This window comes from Panthera uncia, chromosome D2 (assembly GCF_023721935.1).
Source record: "Panthera uncia isolate 11264 chromosome D2, Puncia_PCG_1.0, whole genome shotgun sequence".
NCBI classification, from domain to species: Eukaryota; Metazoa; Chordata; class Mammalia; order Carnivora; family Felidae; genus Panthera; species Panthera uncia.
Window position 1 is genome coordinate 84893462 of NC_064818.1, and position 26775 is coordinate 84920236.

The window sequence follows — 26775 nt, forward strand, 5'->3', positions numbered from 1 at the left end:
CCGGTCTGAGGGGGCCTGGGGGCAGGTGTGGGCCTGTGGCCATCCCACCTCTTTGTGCCTGTGTGTCCTTGGGCTGTGAGATGGGGAGATAATAAACTACCTGTGAACCTGGCCCCAGGCCTCCCTGGCTGGGACCCACATTGCCAGTGACACCAGGCCACCCACCTGGCTGTCCTGTCTAGAGGAGCAGCCCCGGCCTACCTCTCACTCTCCTCTCTGGTCCCTTCAGGCTCCTCCTGGTTGCCAGCCTGGCGGCTCTGCTGCTGGGGGAGGCAGACTCGGCTTCCAAGCCCCAGGTATGTGTGGGCTGCTCTGCCCAGCCCCTGCCCCATCAGCAAGGAATGTGAAGAAAGGGCACCAAGCTGGCCTTTGACAGAGAAGGCAGGGCACTAATGTGACTGCAGGTCTCTGTGCAGGGTGGCCTTGCGGGCACCGGGAGGGACCCTAAGGATGAGGGGGAGCGTGCCCCTCTGCGAGGTCTGAGAGGCAAGGCTCAGTGATGCCTAAGTGACCCAGGCAGAGGAGGGGCCCTAGGTGATGCTCACTGGCACTGTGAACCCCAGGGCACATCCTCCGTCCTGGGCATCGCTGCTCAGATGCGCTCTGTGCTGTGTCCCCCCCCCCCCCCCCCCCCCCCCCCCCCCCCCGCCTTGGGTCAAGACCACTCAGACTTGCACACCTGGGAAGGCCCAACCCTTCCCGGCAAGTGACAGCTGGTCTCCAGGGGGTCACCTGTTTCATACACTCCCCTGGCCTCCACAAGAGGGCTGGGCCCAGAGGAACTGGACCCCTTCCTCCGGCCATCAGCCGGGGATTGGGGGGGGGGTCCAGATGCAGCCCCAGGGGTTGTCCTGTCTCTCTAGTAACCACATGGCCTCCATCCATTCCCTGGAGGAGGCGGGGCAGGGGGTGGAGTTGGCAGGTGCGGTCCAAGGGGCCTTGGAGTCATCTCTGTCCAGGTGTCCCCCGACCTTGGACCCCTTGTGGACTGCACGAAGCCCACACCTGTGATCCTTTCCTTCCAGGTCCTCATCAAGACCAAAGGCAAAGTTGGGGCCCCTGAGCAGGACACAGAGGAGTGAGTGTGTCCCCAGCGACCCTTGTGCTTTCCCCTGCTGTTGCCCCTTCTGGGCCCTGGCCCCAAGCTAAGGGCATTGGTGGGTGGAAGGGAAACCTCCTTCAGGAGGAGGCAATGCTCCAGCCAGCATGGGACCCCATGGGATCTGTCAGAAACTGAGCAGAGTACGGGGTCTGAGGGCTTTAGACTGATCCCCTAGGGTGGCTATCCCCTCACCCCCCAGGGCTGTGGCCTCAGACAGAGCCACTTCTAAGCCATTATTGCTTCCCTGCATCCACACGAGGCAACCTCGGCTGGTTTCTCTCCCGGGGCCACACCTTGCCAGGCCAGAGGATACAGTGCCTGACATCTGACTGGTGGGGACTCCTGCCCCAACTCTCTGGGTCTCCATGGCCCAGGGCTGTGGCCGGGGCAGCATCTGTGTTGGGCCAGGATGTTTTCTCAGGGACACCCTTGGGGACGCTGCAACCTTTCGGGGCCCCCTGCGGCTCAGGCGTGTGGCGAGGATGCCTACCCTTCGGTCTGGGTCCCATGGGGACCGCCTGGTCATAGCTCTTGGGTGGGGAGGGGGAGAGGGATGGCGATGCTTGTCCTGGGCACTGGGGCCCTGGGGCCTCTGGCGAGTGATGGGACAGAGCCACCAGGGACCGTGGTGGGGGAGCAGATTCCCACCAGGTCTCATCCCCAGAGCCCCCAGGCTGCTTGTAGGGTGGTGGGCGCCCTCACTGGGGCTGGCTGGCTGCCTCCTGTGGCACCTGCGGACCTGACCCAGCTGTGCTCCTAGGCCCTGGGGCGTCCCTTCTCTGGGAAGGGACGACGAGCTCATGGGGCTGCCCAGCTGGGACCCGGAGCCTGACCGTGACAGCCTGTACCACCCACCACCCGAGGAGGCCCAGGCCGAGGCAGGGCTCCGTTCTTGGTCACTGCCACCTCACCAGGAGCTTCAGGGGCCAGAGGAGGATCGAGACCACATCTACCACCCCAGGGACGACTCCTGACCCCTGACCCCACCCCAACTGGAAAAATAAACCTTGCAGATGTGGATCCCACGCGTCTTCAGGAACAGTGACCATGGCCCTAGCCTGCTCTGTCTGGGAGAAAGGGGCCTGTGTCCTCCTGGGGCCATAGGTTTGTCCTTACACGTCGAGAGGCCCCCGAGGCTCCTCCAACCCAGCACCCAGGCTCCTGGAATGATCTCCTCTCAGGCCTCCCTCCTTGTATGTTGGGATAGGGCCAAGGGCATGGCAGAGGTCAGCGGTTGGGACCAGTCAGCACCCCCAGGTGGGCCCTGGAGAACACGAGGGAGGACAGATGAGGGGAGCAGGGCTTGGGCTCAGACCCCAGGGCTCCTCCTCTGCACGCCTGCCCGACGCTGTGTGAGGTGCCCAGCCCCCCCGCACGGCCCGACGTGGCAGCCACAGGGACAGGCTCACTAGTTATTTCACATGATGAATATGCGCCGTTTGTGCGTGCAGTTTCTGTGTGGCGATCATGCCCCTGCAGTGAGAGGGAAGCATTTAGTGCCCTCTGCCCCCAGCCTGAGCCACCCCAGTGGTTGAGACAGAAGGAAGCACCAGGCAGAGGCCACCAAGCTCTCAATTCCGAGGCACCCGGCTGCTCCGGGGATGGTGGGCTTGTCCAAGGTGACCTCACAAGCCCCAGAGCTCCCTGTGTCCTTCCGTGGGTCCCAAGTGCCTCTGAGGACTTGAATGGTGGCCCTCATCCTGATGCTCTGCCTGGCGGCTCACGTCTCACCGCCTGGCATCGTCATCCCCATGTTACCGCTGAGGAGACTCCACACTGGACAGCGACCTGTTCAAGGTCCTGCCCTCACAGGACAGAGTGAGTCCCAGCCTCACCTCTGTGCACCTTGCATGGGTCTGGGGTGACCCACACGTGTGTGTGTGTGTGGTGGGGGGGGGGGCCCAGAAGTGAATCCTGCATGGCACACAGGAGGGTTCACAGTCCCTCAGGTCCCTCCCCTGCCAGGTCGGGGACGGCCATCTCCAAGCAGCTTGGGTGCGGGCAGTTGGGGACTGGTGCCCAGCTCAGATCCAAGGTCAGTGGTGGCCACAGCCCCAGGCAGCTCAGGGTGGCGTTTGTGGCCAAGTCTCTCTCCAGCACTACTGGAGCCAAGGTTCCTCACGGGCATTTCCTCCAACCCAGAGGCACAGCCATGTGGCTGAGGGCACCAAGAGGCGGGCGAGCTGGGGATTTGGGAGCGTGCAGTTGAGGTGTGCAAGCCTCAAGACAGGAGGCACTGACAGAGGCAAGAGGCCTGTCAAGAGTGGACAATATCCCAGGGCATTTAACCGTACACTTTACATGTGTACAATTTATTCTGTCAGTTAAGTCTCAATAAAGCTGTTTAAAGAAAAGCCTTCGTGTGGCTAGAAGTGGCCGTGGGGTCAGGGGTCTGAGGTTAAGCCCCGGCAGTAACTGGCCCAGAGCAGGGTCTCTTCAGGCAGAGCCCCAGATCTGCAGCCCGGTGGGCTTGCCTGCCCTCTGGATTCTCCTCGACATATGGACACCAGCTCCTGGTCGCAAGCAGGGGCCCTTCCCCAGCCTCTGAGGCCGGAGGGCCCCTGGTCATGCCAATTCCTGCACACACATGGCTGAAAGAGGTCTGGAGGGAAAGGAGAGGGTTTGGGGAGACCCTGGGGTCCAGGGCAGTGGTGGCAGGATGCCTCCCACCCCGAGGCCCAACCCAAGCCTCATGCTGAAGCCACGACAGCCTCCTCCTCCACGCTGCTTCGGGCCGGCTGGCCCTTTGCTTGCTGGGCCAGGGGCGTTCTCCTGTCCTTTACCCCTCACCCGCCCACTTCCCAGGATGGTTCAGGCTGCTGCATATTCAGTAGGCACTCAACCACTGGAGACAGAGAACAGAGAACAACAGACGTGGGCCCACCCCCCACCCCGACCACTTCCTGGAGCATCCAGACCAGGTGCTGACACCTGCCCGCCTGGTCCTCTCCAGGGCCACCCACATGTCTCCCCACTCAGGGCCACCTGGGCAGCGGCTCCACCCACCTCCAGGCCTCTTGCATAGTCACGGCCCCCCACGCAGTCTCCACTCCACCTGTGTGAGCTCTTGTCTCAAACTACAGGGGGGAGGGAGGCCTCACCTCCCACCTGAGGAGGCAGCAAGGGGGACGGAGGGATGGGCACTCCACGGAGCCAATGGCTTCCCTCGTGCTTAGAACCAAACAAGTCTTTGTGAGGGTGGGGCTGTTGTTGAGGCCTCTGGACACTGACAAACCACTACGGTTTCTGACATTTTCATAAATTGGGTGCATCCCAGTCCCAGGCCCCTCCCAGGACTGGCCCGGCCCCCGGGGCTCCCGGTTGGCTGCAGTCTGGGTGCTCCAGAGCGGGGCCAGCTCGTCTGTCGTCTGGCTCAGAGATCCAGATTTCCTCCTGGGCCCTGTGGTCTTCGCCAGGCCTAGCAGAGGGCGTCGGGGGCCAGCACCCCCTTCTTGAGGATGAGGTTTCCATAGAGGGCTGTCTCCCTGCATAAGGAAGTGAGCTGAGCACCAGGCTGGGGCCCGCTGTTCTGCCACCCACCTGGCCCACCTTCACCCCAGACGCTAGACTAATCCAGGGACCGGTCATCAGGCAAATCCCGTGGCGGTCATATTCCCAGTGGGGCATCCAGTCTGTCAGGGCAGGGCTGAGCAGAGGGTAGGGGGAGCTCTGGAGTGGGGAGGAGGGCCCAGCATGGCCCAGACCCAGCAGGACCAGCAGGACCCCATGGGCCTGGCCAGAACTCACCCAGTTGCTACAACAGCAAAAGCCTTCTTGGCCCGCGCATAAAACTCAAACCTCTCTATCTTCGCCAGGGTGTCCTGGAAGGCAAAATGTCATGGTCGAGGGACCTTGCTCAGAAACCCTCAAGGGCCCAAGCAGGTAGCAGGGGCATGAGGTCACATGGCTGCTCTGAGGTTCATTTCTCTGGCTCTCCTTGCTGGGGTCCCAAGGATGCTTGGCCTCTGAGCTGTGAGGGCTGGACAGGCAGGAGCATGGGGGGCTGTGGTGGTCACCTGCCTGGGGCCCTTGTGTCCGTTGGAGCTGGCCTGAGGGCAGGAGGGTGCCTGCCCAGGACAGAAGCCCCAAGCATCCTCTCCTCAGGTGGGTCCCCAGCAGGTGGTCCTTGGAGGACAAGCCCACCCCCTCACAATGCGGGGGTGACACACGGCATTGGCCGGGCCTCTGACCACAAGACAGGGGCCGGGGCACCCCACTTCCCCCTGGCTCCGCTCAGACAGGCTGGCGTGGGGGAGGGACCCTAGGCGAAGCCAGGTCAGGATCCTGAGGCAGGGCACAGCCACATCCCCAGGGTCGCTCTTCTGTGGAGGGAGGGCAAGTGCTGAGACAACTAGCATGGAATCTGGGGCCTCGGTCTTGTGCTCCTCCCGGCCTCCAAGGAGGTGAAGCTTTCCTGGTGGGGCCGCAGTCTCACCGTGCAGCCGGCCCCGGACAGGATGGACTGGTAGCTCCTCCACACCGGGGTCTGAAGGCCCTTCATCCTGTCGCTGGGCACCAGGTCCATGACAGCAGCCTAGGCACAGAGGGGTCAGCTTCGCGGTCTATCTGTCTAGTTGCCCTGGGTGCTACCAGGCCCCCACACTGGGTGACAGTTCAGGGGTCCTCCGTTCAGGGTCAGAGCCCTTTGGGGACACATTCCTCCCCACTCAAGGCAAGCGGGCCCCCTGAGGTCTGACAAAGAAAGCAAGTGGAAAAGGCACTCACCGGGCTCTCTACGTAGGTGTCCAGGGGCAGCAGCTTCAGCACGGCCTCCAGGAGCTGCGGGATGCCCAGGCCTGAGGGCACAGTGCCAGCCTGAGACTCCAGCCCTCTCCCACCTGGCTGCCGATGGTGCCACCTGCCCTGTTGGCCTGTCCACACCGTTCCCCCTGGGCCTCACTCAGCTGGCCAGCAAGGATGCACTTGGGCCCAGCACAGAGAAGGCCCTGCAGGCACGTGCTGCCCGCCTGGGGACACTTATTGGGGCCACACTGGCATCTCCCCGCCCTGTGGCCATCCTGGCTCTGGGCCCGCCCTGCCCGTCCCCCTTCACCGCACTACACAGGTTATTGGTGGTGACCTCAAAGTCCTCTATCAGGAAGGGCACCTGGGCCACTTCCCTGAGCCCAGAAGTCCCCCGACATGACCCCTGGGTTGCCACTCTTATCCTGTGGTGAGCACAGTGGGGCCTGGGAAGAGGCTGTCCCCACGGCCTCAGTTCTCCCGTAGAACTGGGTCCTGATTGTTAAAGAACTCGTGCGCTTCGTACAAAACTGGGAAATACAGAAACTGCTGGTGAGAAAGCCCGAGAGCACTTTCTTTTGCCGTCTTCTCTGCTCCTCTTGGTGGTTGACTTGTCCGCAAGCCTGGCTCCGACCCCTAACTGCTGGTTTCCACTAACACGCAGGGTGTGCGCGTCACTTGCAGGCTTGGCTGCTCCTTGCCTCCCAGCATTTGGCCTTTCCCACGGCCCATCCTCCTTGGGTCATCTGGCTCATGGTGTATACTGAGGCACAGCTGGCTCATCTCTGTCAGCAGGGAGTGGAAGCCAAGGCCGCTGGGTCTGGAGCTGGCAGCCCACCGAGCATGCCTCAGACCACTGGCCTGCGTTGTCCGGGGCGGGGCGGGGGAGGGGTTGGCCCACGTTTCACATCTCTGTGCCTCAGTGACCTCGCCTCTCCACGGAGAGTCATGTCCCCCTCCCGGCATCGCTGAGGGCGGGGAAACAGCCATGCCCAGTTTGAGCCCAGTGCCAGCCCAAGTAGCACAGGCCGCTGCTGCTCTCATCCCCCCTGCCCAGACCTCACTCTCGGTACAACTCTGCTACCTCTATCACCTTGGGGATCTGGTTCCAGGACTCTCCAAGTCAAGCCTCCTGCCCACCCCTTAGGGTCAGAGGGTCTTAGAAACAGAGCACGTGGGCACCTGGAGCCCGTGAGGCCAGGCCACCAGTACTGGGATTTCTAGTGAACACCCGACCTGGGTGTACTAGTGCTCAGCCAGCCGATGAGGCTCTGGGCCTCAGTTTCCCCACTTGCATGAAGTTACCAAGTGGTGTCTCGGATGGAGCAGGAGGCCCAGGGTCATCTCTGGGGTTGGGGTTGAAGAGGGTCCTGGTACCGGGATTTCCTGGCTCACTGGTGGGTGCTTGGGGAATGAGTGGGGATGGGGACAGAGCTGCCACACTTGGGGAGCCCAGAGCGGGGACGACTGCCCATCCACCCTAATCCACCCTGTCAGAGGTGGCCAACTCACCGTCGGCACGGATCTCCTCCGGGCCACACCTGCATATGGAGGAGGTGGGGAAGTTCACGTCTGCAAAAACTGAACAGCCATCCAACCTGATTAGACATCCCTTGGTGGGTCCTTGGGTCTGCGCAGCCCATCTTCCAACTTCGTGGGTGGGCGCAGACCTCGGGTCACCTGCTCACTGCCCTCTCCGGCCCCTCGCATCAGAGGTGGGGGGAGGGGACAGGGAGTTTCCCAGTGGTGTAGAAACTGCAGGTGCTTCCAGGACGAGGGCGGATTTTGGACCCGCGGCCTCCACCCAACAGGGGTGGCCCCGTCCTGAGAAGCTGCTCCCGTCCGAGGCCCACGGCCCCGGGAAAAGATAAAGCGCCGCAAACAAATTGGTGTGACCCTTCGGGGGCCGTCTGGGAAGGGGTCTGGAGACTGAACACACCGGGCCTGAGGCCGGAGCTGGGAACTTGGCCGCCCCCCCCCCCCCCCCAAAAGCCAGGCTGATGGAGGGGCCGGGCCTCCCGGACACAGCCCTGCCTGGAGCAAGGGTGGCTGTCCTCGTGACCTTCTGGGACCAACCAAGGTCGGGGCAGGGGCTTGGGTCACCGCCCGGGCCTCAATTTCCTAAAGGACGAGGGACGGGGAAGGAGGGAGTGTCCTACTGGGAAGTCGGATGGGGCGGCCTATGCAATGCCCCCACCGCCCTTCCCTGGAAGCGGGAGTCGTCGTCTCCTGGCCGGGCCACAGCCTGGGCCGGGCCACCTGCCCGGCTTCTTCCGAGGGTGGGGGCCCCCGAGGCCCTGTCCCCGCCGCGCTCACCGATCTCGTCTCCGTGCCCCATCCGCGCCAGGGCGTAGAGCAGCTCGGGGGACAGCAGCACTGGGATGCCCTTCAGCACTACCATGCTCGCGGGTCCGGAGCGGGGGGCGGGGCCTCGACGGAAGGGGCGGGGCCTGGAGCGGAGCAGGCGGGGCCTCGACGGAAGGGGCGGGGCCGCGCGAGGCGTACCCGGGGCTGGAAGCTCCAAGCGGCGCTGGCTGACCCTGGGCAGGGGTGGTGACAACCGGCCCAGCCCCACAGGCGTCTTCCTGGGCCTCGCGTTCCCCGCCACGTCCAAGACCCGGGCGTCGTGTGTTTGTGGTCCGAGCTCTCCGCTGCCGCCCCTCGCGGCCTCCTCTCCCGCCTCCGCTACGCCCCCAGGCCAGGCTGAGCCCCCAGTCGCACCGCAGACCGCTGGGTCCCTGGTGTCGCTGAGTGGGGAAGGGCGGGTGACCAGACCTGTCAGACTTCTTTAACCAACATTCTTCCTTCAGGACACCCGCCGGCCTGCCCTGGGGTGGGGGAACCCTGGAGGGCAGGCAGCTGTGGCCTCTGGGCTAAGTGGGTGTGCTGGGAGCACCCCATTGGCGTTCTCCACCCTGTCCCCCAAGTGTCAGCCTGCTGACACCCCTCAGGTACCTGACTGGGGTACAGCACCCCATCCCAGGACAGCAGTGCCCTGACCTGCCAGCCTTCCTCAGGACTGGATCTTCCCACCCCCACCTTCCCAAGATGGGGTGTCCAGACTGGGGGGGGGGGTGTGCTAGATCCACAGCTCCTTCTGGTAAACAGAGGGAGCACCTTGCCTTCAGCTGGCCAGAGTCCCCTGCCTGCTGACCCTTGTCCCTGCCACCTGGAATCTGGATGCTGGGCTCCCTCCTTAAGAGCCAGGATCACCAACCATCTCAGGGTGTCACCACCTCCTGTACACTCCTTGCTGGAAGATGCCCACTTCCACAGCAGGGCACCCCACAGCCTGTCTGTGTCCAGGGCTCTGTCAGGTTCTGGGGCCTGATCCTGGTAGCCGGTAGCTGACTGCCATCCCACAGTGCCACAGGCACATCTCCACTGAAAGACGGGGTTTATTCCCTTCCCTTGAACCAGGTAGACCTTTGTAACTGCTTTGACCAGTAGAATATGCTGGAAATGGTGCTGTCTGGCTTCTGAGGTTAGGTCATAAAAGGCAGCACGGCTTCCTCCTGATTCTGTCCTCAGAACACTTGTCCAGGGAACCCAGTCACCATATTGGCAGGAAGCCCAGGACACACGGAGAGCCTCCTGGTGGATATGTTGGTCCTTGGCTCCAGCTAGGCCCCGCTGATGCAGCACCAACCACCAGAAGAGTGAATGAGTGGTCAGGAGGCCCCAGCTTAGGCCCCAGACACAGTGGGATAAAGACAAGCTGACCCATACAGACTGTGAGAATGGCTAGTGATTGCTGCCCTAAGCCACTAAGTTTAGGGGTAATTTGTTACACAGCTCTAGCTGGCTGATGCAGGTGGCTCCTGGGCCCTGCTAAGATGGACACCAAGAGCTCCACCAACAGTGTCGTTGGCCTTCTATCTGTGTCTACTCTCCTCCCATCTGCTCCCACACTCGGGCTGGAGGGCAGACAGCAGAGCAGATGTGCACACATGTGCTGGCCTGGTCGTACCCCACGTAAAGACCCACCACCAAACCTCACTGCCCAGTGTGCAGATGGGGATCCTGTTCAGCTCCAGCCGGCCCTTAGCCCCAGGGCCTCACCTCACAGTGCTGCCCCGCTCACCTGCCCAGTGGGAGACGGCCCGACCCAGAGCTGTGGGCAGGCTCTCTCCTTCTGGAGCCCACCTTCTTCCACTTCACTGCCACATGGACTTGGGGTTGTGTGGTCCGCGCTATTGTCATGACCCCCAGCCCAGCCCTGTGGTTCTGGGAATGCTGGGAGGCCTGCCTTCTCCTGGGAAGGTTCTGTACATGAAAGACAACAAAGCCACAGGAAAAAAAAAGAAAGAAAGAAAGAAAGAAAGAAAGAAAGAAAGAAAGAAAGAAAAAGACAGAAAAAAGAAAGAAAAAACATGTCTGTATTTTCCTGCTGGGCCCTGGGGTGCTTGGCTGGTCAAGGGAGACAGTTGGAAACCAGCCTGGCATCTGGCAGGGCCAGGAACGCAGGGCTCTGGGCTGCCCGGTTGGGCAGGGTGAAGGCAGGAGCCGCCAGGGGCTGGAAGGGGGAGGGGGGGAGGGGGGGCGGGGGACAGGGGAAGGCCAGCAGGGCCTGTACCCGGGCCATCCGAGTGGCTGCCTCCACCCTGGGTGAGGGTTGTGCCTGAGCAGTTTGAACTCCAAAATGGAAGTGTGCAAACATGAGGGGAGAAGTCAATCTGGTACAGAGAGATAAGTAAGGCAAGGTTTCAGCTTCAAAACAAATCAAAATCCCAAACAATATGGGGCCAGAAGTCCATTAACTCCAAGGGAGTGGGAGCTTCGCCTTGGGGTTTGTGGCCCCCGGGCAGTGTCCTGCTCAGGGCTGCCAGCGATGCGGTCACTCACGGCAAAGCCTGTGGCCGCGTGCTAGCCTCCCTGCAGCTCAGCCCAGAGCCCCCAAGCCAGCTCTCACTCCACCAGGCCTAGGGGGTGGGCTCCTGTCTCTGCCAAGTTCTGGAGCCCAAATAACCCTGTGGATACAGACATGTGAGGCACACGGAGACTCTGACGTGCATGTTCAACGTTTAACAATTTCTTGGCTTCTGGCTGCACACGGCTAAGACAGGGTGTGAAGACAAGTCTCAGATGGGCCCCTCAAAACTGGCTCCTCAGGAGGCGCCTGGGTGGTTCAATCAGTTAAGCGTCCGACTTTGGCTCAGGTTATGATCTCACGGTTTGTGAGTTCGAGCCCTGCGTCGGGCTCTGTGCTGACAGCTCGGAGCCTGGAGCCTGGAGCCTGGAGCCTGCTTCGGATTCTGTGTCTCCCTCTCTCTCTGACCTTCCCCTGCTCTCTCTCTCTCTCTCAAATAAATAAACATTAAAAAAAAAAAAATGAAAAACCCCAGCTCCTCACAATCCTGGGGCACATTACTCGATCAAATTACAGAGGCTGCTGCCTCATGGCTGTGAAAAATTAAACAAATGGATTTCTCCAACTTTCAGGTTTCTTTCCTCGGACACCTCTGCTTGTTTATTCTAGAATGTGCGATAGGTGTTATGCCATCCAGCACAAACCCTCAGTTATGCATTCAGCTTTAATAAATGAGTATTTCCACATCTATTGCCTGAAGAATGCCCAGCTTTCTGGTGACCTGCCCAGAGAGCCTGTTCGGTGCGGCCCGAATCCCATTCCCTCGTACCTACTTCTGCCCATGTCACGCGGTCTGAGACCCCGAGGCTTATCTGTAAAGAATATCACCCTGCCTTCTGTCTGCACTCTCAGCCCCAGGGAGCGGGGGAACTCCCGCCTGCCTCTCAACACCTCCCTTCTGGAGCCTGCTCCAAACTCACTGACTTCTTTTTTTTTTTTAAATTTTTTTTTTTCAACATTTTTTATTTATTTTTGGGACAGAGAGAGACAGAGCATGAACGGGGGAGGGGCAGAGAGAGAGGGAGACACAGAATCGGAAACAGGCTCCAGGCTCCGAGCCATCAGCCCAGAGCCTGACGCGGGGCTCGAACTCACGGACCGCGAGATCGTGACCTGGCTGAAGTCGGACGCTTAACCGACTGCGCCACCCAGGCGCCCCGAAACTCACTGACTTCTGACCACGAAGCACAGGAGAACAGACAGGTCCTGGGTGAAGCCCGCGGCGCTAATACCTGCAGGGCAAACGGTCTGCATAGGATCAGAATTCCTGTTGTGGCCCCGTGCCCGGCTGTGCTGCACAAATGTAACCAAAACACAAGAGCATGTCATCTAAGGTGTTCAGACAGCCAGGCTTTACAGGTCATTTCAACTCTTTGTCAAGCATTCAGCTCGTTTCCTGGGGCAGGGGGTACACACTCCTGGCCCTATCCCAGCCCAAGACTGGGACTGGATCTGCACGTCCAGAAATGATCTCAGCTGTGTTCCAGCCTCTGGACTACCTGCCCACACCTACCTGCAGGACACAGTGGAGGAGGCAACGGTCACGAGTGCTCCCAGGTCACCACTGAGCCGCAGGGAGAGAGGGCTCCCAGGGATGCGCACTCTGAGGCTCAGCTCCTGGACGAGTCCCTGCGTGGGCAGAGCTCTGCCCTGGTTTGTGAGCAGCACTCACCGTCCCCTGACAGGTGGGGCTGTCTCTGTAGAGCGACGCTGGCAGGGTGAGGGCTGGGGGTGGCGTGGCAGCCGGCAGGCGCTTTCCCCTCACCCGGGCCCATCAGTTAACCGGCAGCTGCTGTGCCACATGCACCAGCGTCGACAGCCAGCTGGGTCCCCATGGTGCCCGGCCTCACCTCAGAGGGTCCCATGATGTTCTGAGGCTGGGCCCCTGCCCTGGGGTAGTGACTGCTCGCTTCACTCCTGAAGCTCTCAGGCGGGACATGGGTCTCCGTCCTGTGCTGCAGGGCTTTCGCTCACGGACCTGGTGAGGGACGGTTTGGAGCCCCACGCTGTGCTGGCCCAAGAATTGAGCAGCAGACGTCTGGTGGGGTGTGGGTGGCCTCCTGTGACTGGGGTCCCTCCATTACCCAGTGCCCTGCACGGTGTGATCCAGGGGACGCAGCTGGCCCACCAGAGTCTGAAGCCAACAGAGGAGACATGCTGTAGAAATTCGGTCTCCTACCGCAGGTTCCGCTGGATGCCTTGGAGACCTCACATGCCAGGGCCCCCATGGTTCTGGTCCAGGTCTGGGGGCACGTGCATTCCAGCAAACACCCCAGGGGTTCGGTTCGGATGCATGTGGTGCCTAACATCAGTGCCGGAGACTCAGCCTGCCTGGCCCTGAGAAGCACCAGGGAGAGGCTAGCCGACGAGTTTAGATGGGACGGGGTAGGGCAGGTCCCTGTCACAGGCAGCCTGTCCCTTGACAGGCTCACTTCTCAAAATCTTACAGACACGCTCACGCTGAAGCACGAGGATTCACACACAGAATGCTCACCACGGTGTTTTGCACACAGTTCTGGTAACTGGATACTGGACGCAGCCTAATATCCAACACCAGGGGAAATAAACCACAACATACCTGCATAATTACGTATTTCAGGGCCATCGGGCGGGATGCTCGCAGGAACATTACTCAGCCATGAGAAGAAATCAAACTCCATTGTGTGCTATGACCTGGACAGAACTTGGAAACATACTAGATTCCTGGACACAGAAAGAAGGTGGCCGAGGCAGCACCAAGGCTGAGAGGTCACGGTTTGGAACAGGGGTTAGTGTTTAACGGGGACAGAGTCTCTGTTTGGAGGATGAAGCAGCATGGAGATGGGCAGCAGGGAAAACACCGCGAACACACTTGGAGAGTTAAAAACGGATGAGATGGCAACCTGTACGTTACGTATATTTTACCACAAGTAAAAGAATGCTCGTCAAACACGAGAAGAGGGTGCACTTGTAGGACGGGAGTAGAAGACAACCAGTCAGTGCACTTTGGAGAAGCGTGGATGCAGAATTCCATTTTTATAAAAAAGAAAACTGAGCTCCGTACTCATGTGTGCACGTGTATGCACAGAAATATCTAGAAAGCTCCGTGCCTGTTAGCAGTGGTGACCCTGTGTGATGGGTGACTTACTTTATGGACTTCTGTGCTGTGTGTCTGTTGTCACAACAACAAAGCGGAAGTTTGCACAGCGATGTGATGCTCACCTCCAGAGGAGAAAGGCACGACGCGATTTATGACTGCCACGTAGTCAGCAGCATCACCCCCGGAGCGGCACGTTCACTGGCTGTGAAACCACACAGCGACCCAGCAGGGGACACACTTCCATCTGAACATGACACGCTGTACACACTCACTATCTCAGTTTCTGAAATTGAGTGAAAACTTAAACACGCCAAAGGCTCATGAGCAGAATTATTTTCAGTTTATTTTGAGAGTGTGTGCGCGCAAGCAGGGTGAAGAGGCAGAGAGAGACAGACTCTCAAGACAGAGAACCTCAAGCAGGCTCTGTGCTGTTAGCGCAGAGCCCGACGTGGGGCTTGGTCTCATGAACTGTGAGATCGTGACCTGAGCTGAAATCAAGAGTCGGACGCTCAACCGACTGAGCCCCCCCGGCGTCCTAAGCAGAATCTGATTAAGAAGAATATGCTTAGTCAGGACGTGAACACACTCCAAATGCCGATTCTCACGGCCGCTGGGTTCAGACTGCCCACCACTGAGAGCACGAGCCCCGAGGAGCTGAGTGTCACCCACACAGCCCTTTACAAGAGAAGGACTGATTTGCTTCTAAAACTGTCAGACTGTATTTTCTCTAAGTAGAGACTTCAAGGCAGAGACAGAGGCGCTCACTGGTCTTTGAAACTGGCCTTTCTCTTTTCCACAAATGCAGTCATCCCTTCCTTCCGGTCTTCCTGGTGGGAAAGGGAAAAAAGGCGGAGATGGACATTTGTCAAGCGCGGGGCTCAGCCTGTCTGGGGTTTGCTCAGTCTGTCGGGTTTCTCTGCCCTCCGATTTCCAGAGTGGTGGGGGCACCAGAAGGGAGGGTCCTGCATTGGGATCACCTGGAAACCTGGCAGTGACCCAGATTCCCTGACCACTTAGGGTTGGCCTGGAAATGGCAGTTTTATATGTCACTCAGCCCCAGGTCTGATCATTCAGGGGCCACTGATTTACATGTCAAATAAACTCTCATCCACAGAGAAGCTCAGATGCACGTGTTTGGGTCATTCACCTGTTCTGCACCTGGTTTGGTGGCGGTCTGTGTCAACGAGTGTCCTGAGTGCCAAGGAGCAGGACACGGAGTGCAAGCCCACCTTGCACCTTTCTCTGCGTGCGCGCATGTGCACACACGTACACACACACCCTTCCCTGCACGCGCATGTGCACACACGTGCACACGCATACCTTCACTCCCTCGACAGGCAAAGCTATTTCTAATCTCTCTTTTATGAAACACCTACATAAGACTTTCTGATAAAAAAGAGGTTTTAATGACCATTACAAGACTGAGCACCTTTCGGTTACTGTCAGAAATCCTAGAAAACACTGTTCTGAAGCTCTGGGTTGCGGTTTCAGAACACAAATTCCGTTCCCAGCAATTTGACAGATCTAGGAAAATTATGGGCAAGCGGACTGCATTTACGTACGGGAGCTTGCTGTCTAAGAGTGCAGTTCCTAAGACCTTCCGTAACAGGAAGTCACCCTGTAAGAGCTTCCATACACTGCACTTATTTGCGAAAACCATGCTCACGGGCACGATACATCTGATCCAGCTACTGGGGAAGTGAATAGTTCAACCAAAGAGAAATGGTATCTAATGAAAAAATCTACAAGGAAATTCTCCGTGATTTTTATGGCTGGGACACCTGTGACGTCTCATCTGAGTGTTGTTTACTCACAGTAGCGAACGTTGAATAGAAGAGCTTCTTCTCCAACTTGTTTCCCTCTGTTAATGTCATTTCAAAAGCTGAAAAAGAAAATCCTGAAGTCACGAACTCCGGTGTTAGATGTGGGAACACAGAAATTTTTTACAGTGATAGGGAACATTTCCCGCTGACCCACATCAACCTCAATTTCACCATGATTGAGACCGCAGCCTGGGAAGCCCTCCCTGGCTGAGACATCAGCAAAGCCACCTGCTTAGAGGGCTTCCTGAGCTTCCTGCCCAGTGGCCGAAAAAACAGAGGTGCGAGGAAATGAGTAAAAGAGTTTAACGACCAACTCTGCCCAATCACAAGAGAATCTGGGAGCCTACAGAAGTAGATGTATTTCACAAAACATTAAAAAAATAAGAATTAAAGGGGTGCCTGGGTGGCTCAGTCAGTGGAGCCTTGGACTTTGGCTCAGGTCATGATCTCATGGTTCGTGGGACTGAGTCCTGTGTCAGCCTCTGCGCTGACAGTGTGGAGCCTGTTGGGGATTTTCCCTCTCCCTCTGCCCCTCCCCTGCTTGTGCTTTCTCTCAAAATAAATAAAAATTACAAAAAAAGAAGAAAAAAAGGATCTATTAAAAACAAAAAAGGGAATGAAAACCAGAAAAAGGAACATTGTGCCAGAACAGAGTCCTGGAGTCCCGGGCAGTAAGAACGTCATTGCTCTGGGCCCCATCTTTCTGGCGAAGGTGCAGTGTTTTTCTTGGCTGAGCACCAGGAGCAGCAGGTCCTGGGCGAGGGGTGGAACGGTGGCAGGTGCCTCTGACTGTGGCCTCACAGACACTCTGCAGGAACAGCAGTGTCCGCTTCTGGAGTGTGTGCTACCCACACACCCCCGCAGTGAAGCGTCACAAACATCAGCTCACTCAAGTAAGGTGGCGGCAGCCCAGGGTGACCAGCTTTCCCACATATGAGTGCAGGCCCGGGGGCCTCAGCAGCCATCTCAGGCCCACTGTCTTCTAGGCAGCACCAGGCAAGACCCCCCAATGCCTGGACCACGTGCTCCGTTAAAACTCCAGAAATTCTCAGAAGGGCCACAGCCGCTTGGCCGGTAGAGAGCAGATGGAGTCTAGAGCCACGAGGGGCAGCAGGCACGCTGACCCCGGTTCACAAGGGTGTCCACGAGCCTATCCTACCCGCCAGGCCCTGCCCACGGCACAGCCCACACCCTGCTGCGGACAGGGAAGCATCCCCCACCAGGCTCTGGGGGCTGAGCCGACTTTCTCAGGAGGCAGATTGGTTTCACTCTAGGGACCATCCTTCCCATCCCACCCATTTCCTTGTAGCCCAGAGCTTGTCACCCTCTGTCCCTCAGGCTGGCTCCTTCCTTGGGTTGTGACAGCAAGGGGACTCAGAAGGTTTCAGGAGAATCTGTAACCAGCAACCAAAAACTAGAACTCTACAAAGAGTCAGGATCACAACATGAAGAACCTCGTGATTTCTGTCCAGGGTGGGTTAAGATGCATGACTTAGAACCAAAGCCTCGAGGCTCACGACTGTTCCTGTGCTGCCCGGCCCTTGGACCTCCGCCTCCCGGCAGAACCCCCACCTGCATTCACGGACTCTTTGGCCATTGCTGCTATGATTTTGGAATTGCTGGCAATTTTCTCCGCACACCGGATGGCTTCTTCGACCAGTGTCTCCACAGGAAAAATTTTGCTTACAAGACCTAAAACACAAAAAGGTAAATAACATGGGAAAACAGCACTGGTTATGTTTTTCTGAGTCATGATGCTGTGCCAAGAGCCCAGGTCTTCTGGGTGCTAACAAGGGGCTGCAGTGACACAGTAAAGGCTCCACGCCATCCCTGAGGTGGGGCCGATGCCCTCTGCTGCTGGGGCCACTAGGCTCTCACAGACACATAAATTAGGAAGAGAGAGTCCCCCAGGGGCAGAGAAGGAGTATGTCCGCCGAGGGTCTCCAAGATCCCCCACTGCTGACACTGGGCTTGGGAAACAGGATGGTTTTCTAATGATTCTTTAACCAGATGTTTGTTTTAGTTATTTTATACATGGGGCATTCCCAATAAAAAACAAAGGCAGCTGTCCCCGGGGTTCTCGGGACACCGGAAAGCACGGCTGGACACAGCCCTCCCCTCTCTACTCAGCTCCCCGTGAGGGCGGCTCCATGGGGCAGCGCTGGCTCCCACCTGCTTGCTTGGCATCCTGGGCAGAGATCCGGTCACCAGTGAGGACCATCTCCATGGCCAGTGACTTTCCAACAGCACGGGTCAGTCTCTGGGTGCCCCCTGCACCTGCAGGCACAGAAGGCTGCAGGTCACAACCAGTTCATGGCCAGTGCAAGCCAAGACGCTACAGACACACTTCCAGCAAGTTCTGAGGGGTGAAGATGGGCCCCATGGGTGGGGCAGGTGGGCAGAAAGGAGGCAACTTAAAGCCCTCAGGGGAGGCTCCTTTCCCTACTCAGGCCCCACGCCTGGCAGGCCGAGTCCTCTGCATGAGCAGCTCTCTGACAGGAGTCAGACTGCTCAGACCCTGGCCACGTGCAACCTGGAGGGCAGCTGGGGTGGCCTCTGACAGTGGCCTGCTGTCCTCAGGGTATGGAATGAGACCAAGGGCTCCACCTCCTGGGCTGTTGAGTGTGTCTTTATCTCCAGTGCTGGCTTCTGTGCACCCCACTCACCCTCCTGCTCACTTGACACTCTGCAGCTGGAAAAACAGTGATCTGCCCAGTCATCTGCCCCACGCTGAACCCCAGGCTGCCAGGATGAGCCAAGGGGACCACCTGAGGGAGATACCCACAGTCCAGCAGGCTCAGGTACCATTTCAAGGAAGTGCAGGCCTTGGGCACAAGGACAGAAGAGCCCAGTGGTCAGCAGAGCTCATCCAGGGCTTTCCTTGCCCATATCTGACCCCACAGCTGCTCCCTGCCTGCCGGGCTGCTCAGGAGATACTGTGAGCTCCAGGCTCTACATGCAGGGCAGAGACCCTGTGGGGAAGTGAGCCAGGAGTCCTCATCAAGTGGTCCCCAGGGCACAGAGGAGTCACTGTTTGCCCACGGATCCCGTCAGCCTCCTCGTGCGGTATCTGATTCCCTGCTCTGTTGAACCTGGGGTCACAAGCCAGAATCACTGCATCTATAATTCAATATGCAGCCGGCCACTCCTACTAGCGTCTGACAAGGAATCGGGCTGTCATTAAAGGAGACTGCACAGCCGGAGGCTCTTGAGCCACTGTCTGAGCACTGTTGTGTCCACTGGGGCTTAGTGTGCTGGTCAGCAGAGGTAGCAATGGGAGCAGAAAGGTGGCCACCGGGCCAGTGCTCGTTCGGCAGCCCGGGGTCCCTCGTCAGAAGCAAGCTGCATGCTTTTGTCTATTGGTGGAAAAGCCCATCACTTCCTGAGACGTGGGCAAATTCCAGAGAATTATCTGAAGGAAGACTTTACAATAGAGAGGTCATCACGCTTTACCTGGGATGGTTCCTAGTAGGATTTCCGGCTGCGCAAACTGGGCTTTCTCTCCGGCATAAATGATGTCACACATCATAGCAAGTTCGCAGCCGCCACCAAGCTGCAAAACATGAGGCACCACCAGGAAACCCAGTCAGAAATTCACTCTATCTGCCTAAATTTTCTGTTAAAATGAACCTGCCCAAGAGTAGCAAGATTCACACAAGAGATGCAAAGTTAGTTACGTGTTCCCATAAGTTACCCACAAATGGCTGATGCTGGCAACGGGCCCAACAGCAAACTCTCTTCTGTGGGTCCCACAGGCTCGAAGGCAGCCTCGAAGGCAGCCAGGGAGTTCATGAATTAGCAGGCAGGATGGTGGTCCAATAAACCCGACTGGCTGACCCCGGCTTACCCAAGGGGAGCTTTGTTAAAGGATCACTAACAGAGCTGCCTTCATCACTTCGCTACGACCAGCCACAGTGCCTTTGAGTGCCCATGTGCCTGGACAGAGTCCCTGAACTACCATGCAGAGAACACGTCTCTCAACGGCAGCAGAAGCTGTCAGTTTACAGGTGCAGGGCAGGCTGCAGCCATTAAAACTGTACAGAAAAGGCAGAACGCAGCCTATAACCTAGTAGAGGCAGTCGTTCCCTGGAGCCATGGGGGCTGCGGTGGGGACGGAGGGGCTCTCCTAACAAAGGAACCAGAAAGCCAGCGGTTGAATGTCCACCTATAAAAGCCAGTGCTGTAATGTGTTCTCTCTGTGCTTCCCGGGTCTTTGGCGTCACTTGGTAGGAAGGGCATGCTGGCTGGTAACGACACTCTGGCCTTTTCAAAACAAAAATCGGTTATTTGATGCCTGCCAGTGTGCTGAGAGGAGTTGTGGCCCGACACTCACGGCGTAGCCATTGACAGCAGCTATGATTGGCTTCTTAACCCGGGCAAGTCGGTCCCAGTGGCTCAAGAACATGCTGGAGTAACAGTCCTGGAACGTTCGGCTCTGCATCTCCTTGATGTCGGCTCCAGCTGGGGGGTGGAAACGAGGTCCCAGTTACGAGAGCAGAGACCCCATGTTGCTATGGGAGCTGTGAGTGTGTAGGAACGGCCAAGCAGGACCTGTGAGGCGATGGCCACAGGGACAGAGGCGATACACCATGGTATTTGTTGACGGAGGTGACACAGAGGGACCGCGGGACAGGAACCAGGTGCAAGCGGGACTCAGAAGGCTTATTCATTAGTCACTTAAGCCCTCAACGCACATAAAACCCGACTGTCGGGGACCCGAATTCCTCTCAAACTCATTTTGCTGTTGGAGCACACTTGAATGTTAAACAGACAGAGCAGTTATTTGAAGAAATACTCGTGTCGTTTACGCTTTACATTTAAAGAAACCCCAAGTACTAAAGCTTCTGATGCTGCCGCGGAGGTCTAAGTGCCTACAATGCCACGTGCCACGGTCAGACCGCCCCTCCAACACCTGGCTGACCGGCGGCCATGCTGCCCACACACCTGCAAATGCCTTCTCCCCACCCGTGAGGACAATGGCCCCCACAGCGGGGTCCTCCTCAAAGGCGTCCAGTGCCTGGTTGAGCTCCATGATCAGGCCATTGCAGAGCGCGTTGAGTGCTTTGGGGCGGTTCAGCTGGATCAGCCCCACGTTGCCGTCCTTCCCCTTCTTTTCTGTGATGAGGTACTGAAAGTCAGCACCTGGGGTGAGAGGGGACAAAGGGATTTCCATTCACGTAGGCATCAAACTAGCGGGACTTAACCCGTCAGTGGACGGAGTGACCCTGACATGTCCCCGGCCCAGTCCTCAGGCAGCAGCACACAGCTTTCAGCCTCGCGGGTGGCCTCTGTACCAGTGTCTACCCTCACAGAAGTGTGAACATTTCCTTAAGCTAGAAAGCAAACCCAACAATAAATAGCAGCCCACAGCGGCCTTCCTTCTTCTGCATGTGCTGGTCAACACTGCCCGGAACCTGCACTAGGGACATCCCGTGACCCTGCAGAAACAAGGGATGGGGACATAGGTTCTTTCAGCAAATGCCAACTCGGTGGCAGAACCAAGCTGCGGACAGAACACAGCAGGAGGCACACACAGGGAAAAGGTGACTGCTGCGGCCGGAGGGTCAGGCCGCTCAGATTTGGGGGGTCAGTAAGGCCTGGAGAGGAAGAAGTGTAACCTCGGAAACCACAGGTGTGTGTGGGGTGAGGATCGGCACCTACCCTGGGGGTCGGTTGGGGAGCGACACGGAAAATACTTAGCAGCAGCACGAATGCTGCCTGGGAAACGACTGCTGACTGCAGGTCAGGGGCAGAAGCGAACCTCAAGGAAACGGAGGGTAAGACCACAGGCCCTGGCAGCGGGCAGTCACGTGGGTACCTGCGTGGGTACCCGCCAAAGGAAGAGGAGGCAGGGATTCGCCCAGCTCAGGGACAGGCCAAGCGCTCCTCGGGGGGCCCGCGGCCCCGGCTGAAGGCTGAGTGCGGGACGGGCCGGCCAGACCTGGGGCAGCAGAGGACACGGGCGGCCCGCACTGGAGGCCCGCCGGACCAAGCACGTGGCCGTTTCCAATCCCGAGGCCCCAACTGCACCTTCTCTTGAACTCCCGAAAACCAACAAGCAAACTGAAACGGTCAGCGGTCTCGGCACGTGGTCCTGATCCCAACTGAGGGGGCACCAGTAACCCCAGAGCCCAGCGGGGGAGGCGGCAGGTGCTGAGGGGCGGGGTCAGGCCCTGGCGGCGACTGCGGGTGCTGAGGGGTCAGCTCCGGGGTCGAGCAGGGTCAGGCCCGGGAGTCCCAGGTGCGGCCGCGGTGCCGGGCCCCCACCCCGGGTCCGCGCCCTCGGCCCCGCACTCACCCGAGGCGAAGGCGCGCAGGGCCGCGCAGCCGAGCCGGGGGCGCAGCGGGCCGCGGAGGCAGGGCAGCAGGGCGCGCAGGGCGGCCATGGCGCTCTGGGACGAGTCGCCCCGCCCCGCGGAGCCGCCCCCGGCTCCGCCAGTCAGGGCCCGGCCCGCCTCCTGGCCGGCGTCGCGAGAAGGCGAGGGCATCGCGAGACCAGCGGCGTGCCGGAAGGGGGCGTGACGGGGGAAGGGGTCGAGGTTCGAGGAGCCAAACCCGGCGCGCGAGTGGCGGCGGTGGGCTGAGGGATTTTGGGGGGCCCCGGGTGGCGGACACCAGCCCTGAAGATGCCGAGGGCCGGGCCCGCCGCTGTCTGACCGCCCGTGGGGACCCCGGTCAAGCCGCCTGACGTGCCCGAGAAGGTCGCCAGGGGCTGCCGGGGCCTCTTCTTGACCTTGACCTTTAGCCTTCGGCCCTTGCCACCCCGTTCCGGACGTGTCCCCCCACTTCCGGGACGAGCCCCCACGCGGCTTTCCCGGAGGCCGAGTTCGGGGCAGGGCTCGCGGGCTCGGGGTCCCAAGCCTGTGCGCCCTTGGGGACGCCCTGGGTCTCTCACCCGCCCCCCCAGTCCTGCACGACAAGCGTGACCGCGGGGTCGGAAAGAAGCTGAACAGAGTGATGGTTCCTGAGCGCTGTCCAGGGGGTGGCTGGCATTCTGTTAGTGCTTCGCCCCCGCAGCCCCGTGGGCTCGGCGCCGCGGAGACATTGTGCTGTCCCTGGCCCGCGTGCGCTCACGGTGGGGCGTCCCTGGCTGCACCTCCCGCGCGCACGGTGCGGTGCGTCGCGTCTCGGGCCCTTGCGCTCGGTGTTGCACAGTCCCCAGCAGCGAAATTTTTGTACTTGTAGGTCTAGACAGCGTGCGTGCGTCACCGTACTGATTGTTTACACTGGCGGCCAGGTACCTACTGAATACTAGATTATGGGTAGCTTTATAAAAGTGATATTTAACTAAATTTTAAGAATGACCTTGTAAGTTTAAATTCTTTTGGTTGTAAGTTACGAGTGCTCAGACACCAGGCTTCCATTTGTATCTTGTGCAGGCTCTGCAAATGGAGACAAAAGACAGAGTCTACAAGTGAAAAGTACAATTGGAGTTTTAAGTAAATAAAAAATCAAACCAGAACCGAATACTCGGCAAGGTTTATTTCAAGGCTAAGGGTGGAATAAAGACCTTTTCATGCAAACAGAAACATTGCCAACTCTGTGCTAAAGGAGACTGTGTCCGCGTGGGCTACACGGCTGGAACAGGCACACAAAATGAAATGGTTCCAGCATGAGAGAAGTTTCTGAGACCCCAGGGCTGGTGTTGAGGAGGGTGCCTGCTGTCCTCCATGAGGACAAGAGCACAAGTGACAGAACAAATGTATTAACCTTCAAAATAAAAGTCACTTACTTTACCAGCAAAAATGGGTTTATTTGGAAATAGCAGAGAAGAGCAATTAGGGACATGCCAGCTATAGTCCAGTGCAACAGAGGAGAGGAACTTTATTTTATGCAGAAGGAGGACTTTGGGAGGCACTGCCTCAAGCTGAAGTCCTTTGGAGAGAAGCAAGAGTTCCTGGTGATGAGCGTTTCTTGGCTGAGTTGCAGGAGTGGTCCTTGTTTTTGTGCACATGCAATGTTCATCTCTTCCTGTAGGGGCCTGTAATTGATGATCCTTTATTCCCAAGGATTCTTATGTTGGGTCTGTAATTCACAATTCCTGTAATCCACATGGAGTGGTATGGCTCCGCCTTTTGGCCTCGGGACTCTATTTTGGTGAGGTTTCTCTTATTGTGGTGTGTGTATATACACATGCATACATATATATATATACACATATGTGTATATATGAATATATACACATATATGTATATATATATACATACACACACACACATATATATATACATATATACACACACACACACACACACACACACACACACACGTATGTTGGGCCTCAGCAAAGTTTAAAACCTTTGTATTCCAAAGGACACCACGAAGAAAGTGAAAAGACAACCCACAGAATGAGAAAAATTTTTTGCAAATAAAAGATGTGATAAGGGTCTTGTGTCTAGAATATATAAAAACACTTTCAACTCCATAATAAAAAGGCAAACCATTAAAAAATGGGCAAAGGAGGGGTGCCTAGATGGCTCAGTTGGAAGGCCGTGTGACTCTTGATCTTGGGGTTGTAAGTTCAAGTTCCACGTTTGGTGTAGCGGTTACTAAAAAGTAAACCAAAAAATGGGCAAAGACTTGAACAGAAACTTCTCCAATAAAGATATACAGATGACCAATGTGCGCACAAAAAGGTGCTCAGTATCTGTAGTCACTAGGGAAATGCAAATCAAAACCACAATGAGAGATCACCTCATACTAGAATGGCTATAACCAAAAAGGACAGATAATGGTAACGGTTCGCAAGGATGTGGAGAAATTGGAAGGCTTATTCACTGCTGCCGGGAATGTAAAATAATGCAGTCACTTTGGAAGGTAGTCTGGCAGTTCCTCAAAAAGTTAAACATAGTGTGACCATATGACCCAGCAATTCTACTCCTGCCTATATACCCAAGAGAATGAAAACATAGGTCTACACAAAATCTTGTTCGTGAATATTCATAGCAGTGTTATTCATAGTATCAAAAATGTGGGAAAAAAATCCAAATGCCGATCACCTTAATGGGTAAAAATGTGATATGTCTATACAATGAATGCATTAAAATGGATTAGAATATACAATAGAATGTTATTTGGCAATAAAATGAGGTGTACTGACACCTGCTACAATGTGGGTGAACGATATGCTGAGTGAAGAAGGCCCTGTACTATTGTATGACTCCATTTACACAAATGTCCAGAATAGGCAGATCCATAGCGGCAGAAATCAGATTAGTAATCGCAGGGGTTGCAGAAGGGGTGTGGTGGGGCACTGCTAAAAAGGAGGTTTCTTCTTGGAGTGACGAGCATGTTCCAAACTTGCTTGTGGTGATGGTTTCACAGCTCTGTAAACATACTGTAAACCAGGGAATTGCACGCTTTAAACGGGTGAACTATATGGCATGTGAATTGTGATCAGTAAAGCTGTTTACAACTGGACAACCTGATTTGCTTAGGTCACATGGGCAACATCACTGAGTAGTTGCAGCCTCGATGGCCAGGGGTGGCCCTCGGGCTGATCAGAAGCTCATGACAGAAACAAGGGTGTCCTGTGTGTGCTCGAGCTGCTGCTGGTGGCCTCAGACACAGCCAAGTAGTCCAGCCCCGGTCGTGGCCATGGGACTTTTCTGTTTCCAAGAATGTGGGACGAGGATGACAGACCCAGCTACTGGTCACAGTGCTGGTTGCAGCTATAGTTTGATTCAGGCGGTGGTGCCACAGTGAAGGGACACAGGGGCAGGAGATGTCCTTTCCTACAGCCTGGGGACTAAGGTGCTCCCTCCCCCCAGGTGTCAACCTAGCTGTCTTCTCTCCCCAGCCATAAACTCAGGTTGTGAACTTTGCCTTCTCTCCAATCACCCTCTACATGCACCCAGGCCTTCCATTCAGATGTCATCTGCATGGGCCACCACTGGGCTGGGGGCAGGGGTACACATGGAGCAAGTATTCAGTCAAGTGGTCCCTGCCTTCAAGGTGTAGGGCTGTGTCAAACAAGAAGATCCAGGGGAGTGGGCCAGAATTAAGTTTGAGTCCCCCAGACCCTGTTTTGGCCAGCTTCTTATCCAGGAATGATCAGGGCAGAATCTAACTTCCTAAATAGCCCCTGCAGCCCCTCATGATCCTGATCTTACCAGTGTTGACTGAGAAAAGAGGCAGAGTTGAAGTAAAACAAAAGCATTATTTGGGGTCTCAGAATTGCAATTTGGGGAGTAGAGATTTGGGTAGCAGCCCAAATTGTGTCCTCCTAGGGAAAAAACATCAAGGTTTTTTATTTTTATCTTTTTCAAGTTTATTTATTCATTTTGAGAGAGAATGAGGGCAAGAGCAGGGGAGGGGCAGAGAGAGAGGGAAAGAGAGAACCCCAAGCGGGCTCCACACTGCACAGAGCTCACAAACCGCGAGATCATGACCTGACCTGAAATCAAGAGTCTGATGCTCAACCGACTGAGCCACCCAGGCACCCCAAAAGTCAGGGCTTTTTAAAGACCAAAGGGAATGCTTGTAGGCACTGTTTACTAAGAATTTTGATTGGTGTGGGCAGTAGAAAACTAATCTTGGCTGAATATAATCGATTGCTAAGGCTACCACTAAGCAAAGTCTTTCTGTGCTGCGTTGCCGGTGTTTGGGCAGAGTCCTTGGAGCCCAGTTCAAAGTTCATGGCTTTACCTGGTGAGGGCGTGAACAGGCTGTCCCCTTGAAGGCCCCCTGGCTCCATCTGAAAAACTCCTTGACAAACGTGACTCCATCTCATTTTACCTTTCACACCAGAAAGAACAGGCTGGCTGCTGGAGGAGGAGAAAGTCCCCACTCATGAGGTACCAGATGCTTGGGGTATGGACATCATCAAATACCTGTTTCTGGGCAGCCACTGGCAGACGATAAAGGGACAGGATAACCGAAAACATGGCACCGGGTAGTTTCAAGGGTGATAGAGCCAGCTGACAGGACAAGGGCAGTGACAACGCGGCCTGAAAATGGGGCTGCAGCTGTGAGACACAGCCGGCCACCTGGAGAGAGGGCTGACATCTGGCCAGTTAGTCTGCCCAGAGTGACCAAGGCCCGGACGAGGAGGTCCCCCTCACTGAAGGATGACGTGTGCCTCACAGCCCCATGGGTCGTGTCCTGAGTGTGGCATTGTGCTGCCACATCAGGGGCAATGGGCGTGTCACTAGAAACT

The 26775-nt window shown here is 57.1% G+C and overlaps 2 protein-coding genes and 1 long non-coding RNA gene across 4 annotated transcripts; 1 reads left to right on the top strand and 2 right to left on the bottom strand.

The window, feature by feature from the left end:
* The first annotated feature begins 226 nt into the window (after positions 1-226).
* Positions 227-2290, top strand: LOC125933089 (uncharacterized). Its single transcript, XR_007460869.1, has 3 exons — positions 227-296; positions 1026-1078; positions 1863-2290. It is a non-coding gene; the product is annotated as an uncharacterized LOC125933089 (long non-coding RNA).
* A 1969-nt stretch (positions 2291-4259) lies between these two features.
* On the bottom strand, positions 4260-8754 carry FUOM (fucose mutarotase). 2 transcript variants are annotated; one of them, XM_049645964.1, is made up of 6 exons: positions 8162-8268; positions 7358-7426; positions 5828-5898; positions 5538-5636; positions 4850-4923; positions 4260-4587 (listed from the first exon to the last, which is right to left on the bottom strand). In XM_049645964.1, exons 1-6 carry the CDS (start codon positions 8244-8246, stop codon positions 4521-4523), a joined length of 465 nt encoding a protein of 154 aa, XP_049501921.1. In that variant the 5' UTR covers positions 8247-8268; the 3' UTR covers positions 4260-4520. The 2 variants fall into 2 exon arrangements, with proteins under 2 accessions (XP_049501921.1, XP_049501920.1); XM_049645963.1 differs by lacking the exons at positions 4260-4587; positions 4850-4923; positions 5538-5636; positions 5828-5898 and adding an exon at positions 5915-6813 and having other exon boundaries at positions 8162-8754.
* A 5358-nt stretch (positions 8755-14112) lies between these two features.
* ECHS1 (enoyl-CoA hydratase, short chain 1) lies at positions 14113-22044 on the bottom strand. Its single transcript, XM_049645947.1, has 8 exons — positions 21916-22044; positions 20562-20759; positions 19951-20078; positions 19071-19170; positions 17790-17894; positions 17190-17309; positions 15609-15676; positions 14113-14621 (listed from the first exon to the last, which is right to left on the bottom strand). The coding sequence occupies exons 1-8, from the start codon at positions 22001-22003 to the stop codon at positions 14556-14558; spliced, it is 873 nt and encodes a 290-aa protein (XP_049501904.1). The 5' UTR covers positions 22004-22044; the 3' UTR covers positions 14113-14555.
* Between the last annotated feature and the right edge of the window lie 4731 nt (positions 22045-26775).

Bases quoted from the DNA above. Each gene is read 5' to 3' on its own strand.
- FUOM (XM_049645963.1), bottom strand. From the start codon at position 8,246: ATGGTAGTGCTGAAGGGCATCCCAGTGCTGCTGTCCCCCGAGCTGCTC. The intron at 7,427-8,161 runs GTGAGCGCGGCG...ATGGCTGTTCAG, and splicing joins GGGGCACGGAGACGAGATCG to TTTTTGCAGACGTGAACTTC. The intron at 6,814-7,357 runs GTGAGTTGGCCA...CCCCGCCCTCAG, and splicing joins GGAGGAGATCCGTGCCGACG to CGATGCCGGGAGGGGGACAT.
- ECHS1 (XM_049645947.1), bottom strand. From the start codon at position 22,003: ATGGCCGCCCTGCGCGCCCTGCTGCCCTGCCTCCGCGGCCCGCTGCGC. The intron at 17,310-17,789 runs GTGGGAGCCAGC...TTTGTGTTTTAG, and splicing joins CCAGGATGCCAAGCAAGCAG to GTCTTGTAAGCAAAATTTTT. The intron at 14,622-15,608 runs GTGAGTAAACAA...CTTTCCCACCAG, and splicing joins TCTATTCAACGTTCGCTACT to GAAGACCGGAAGGAAGGGAT.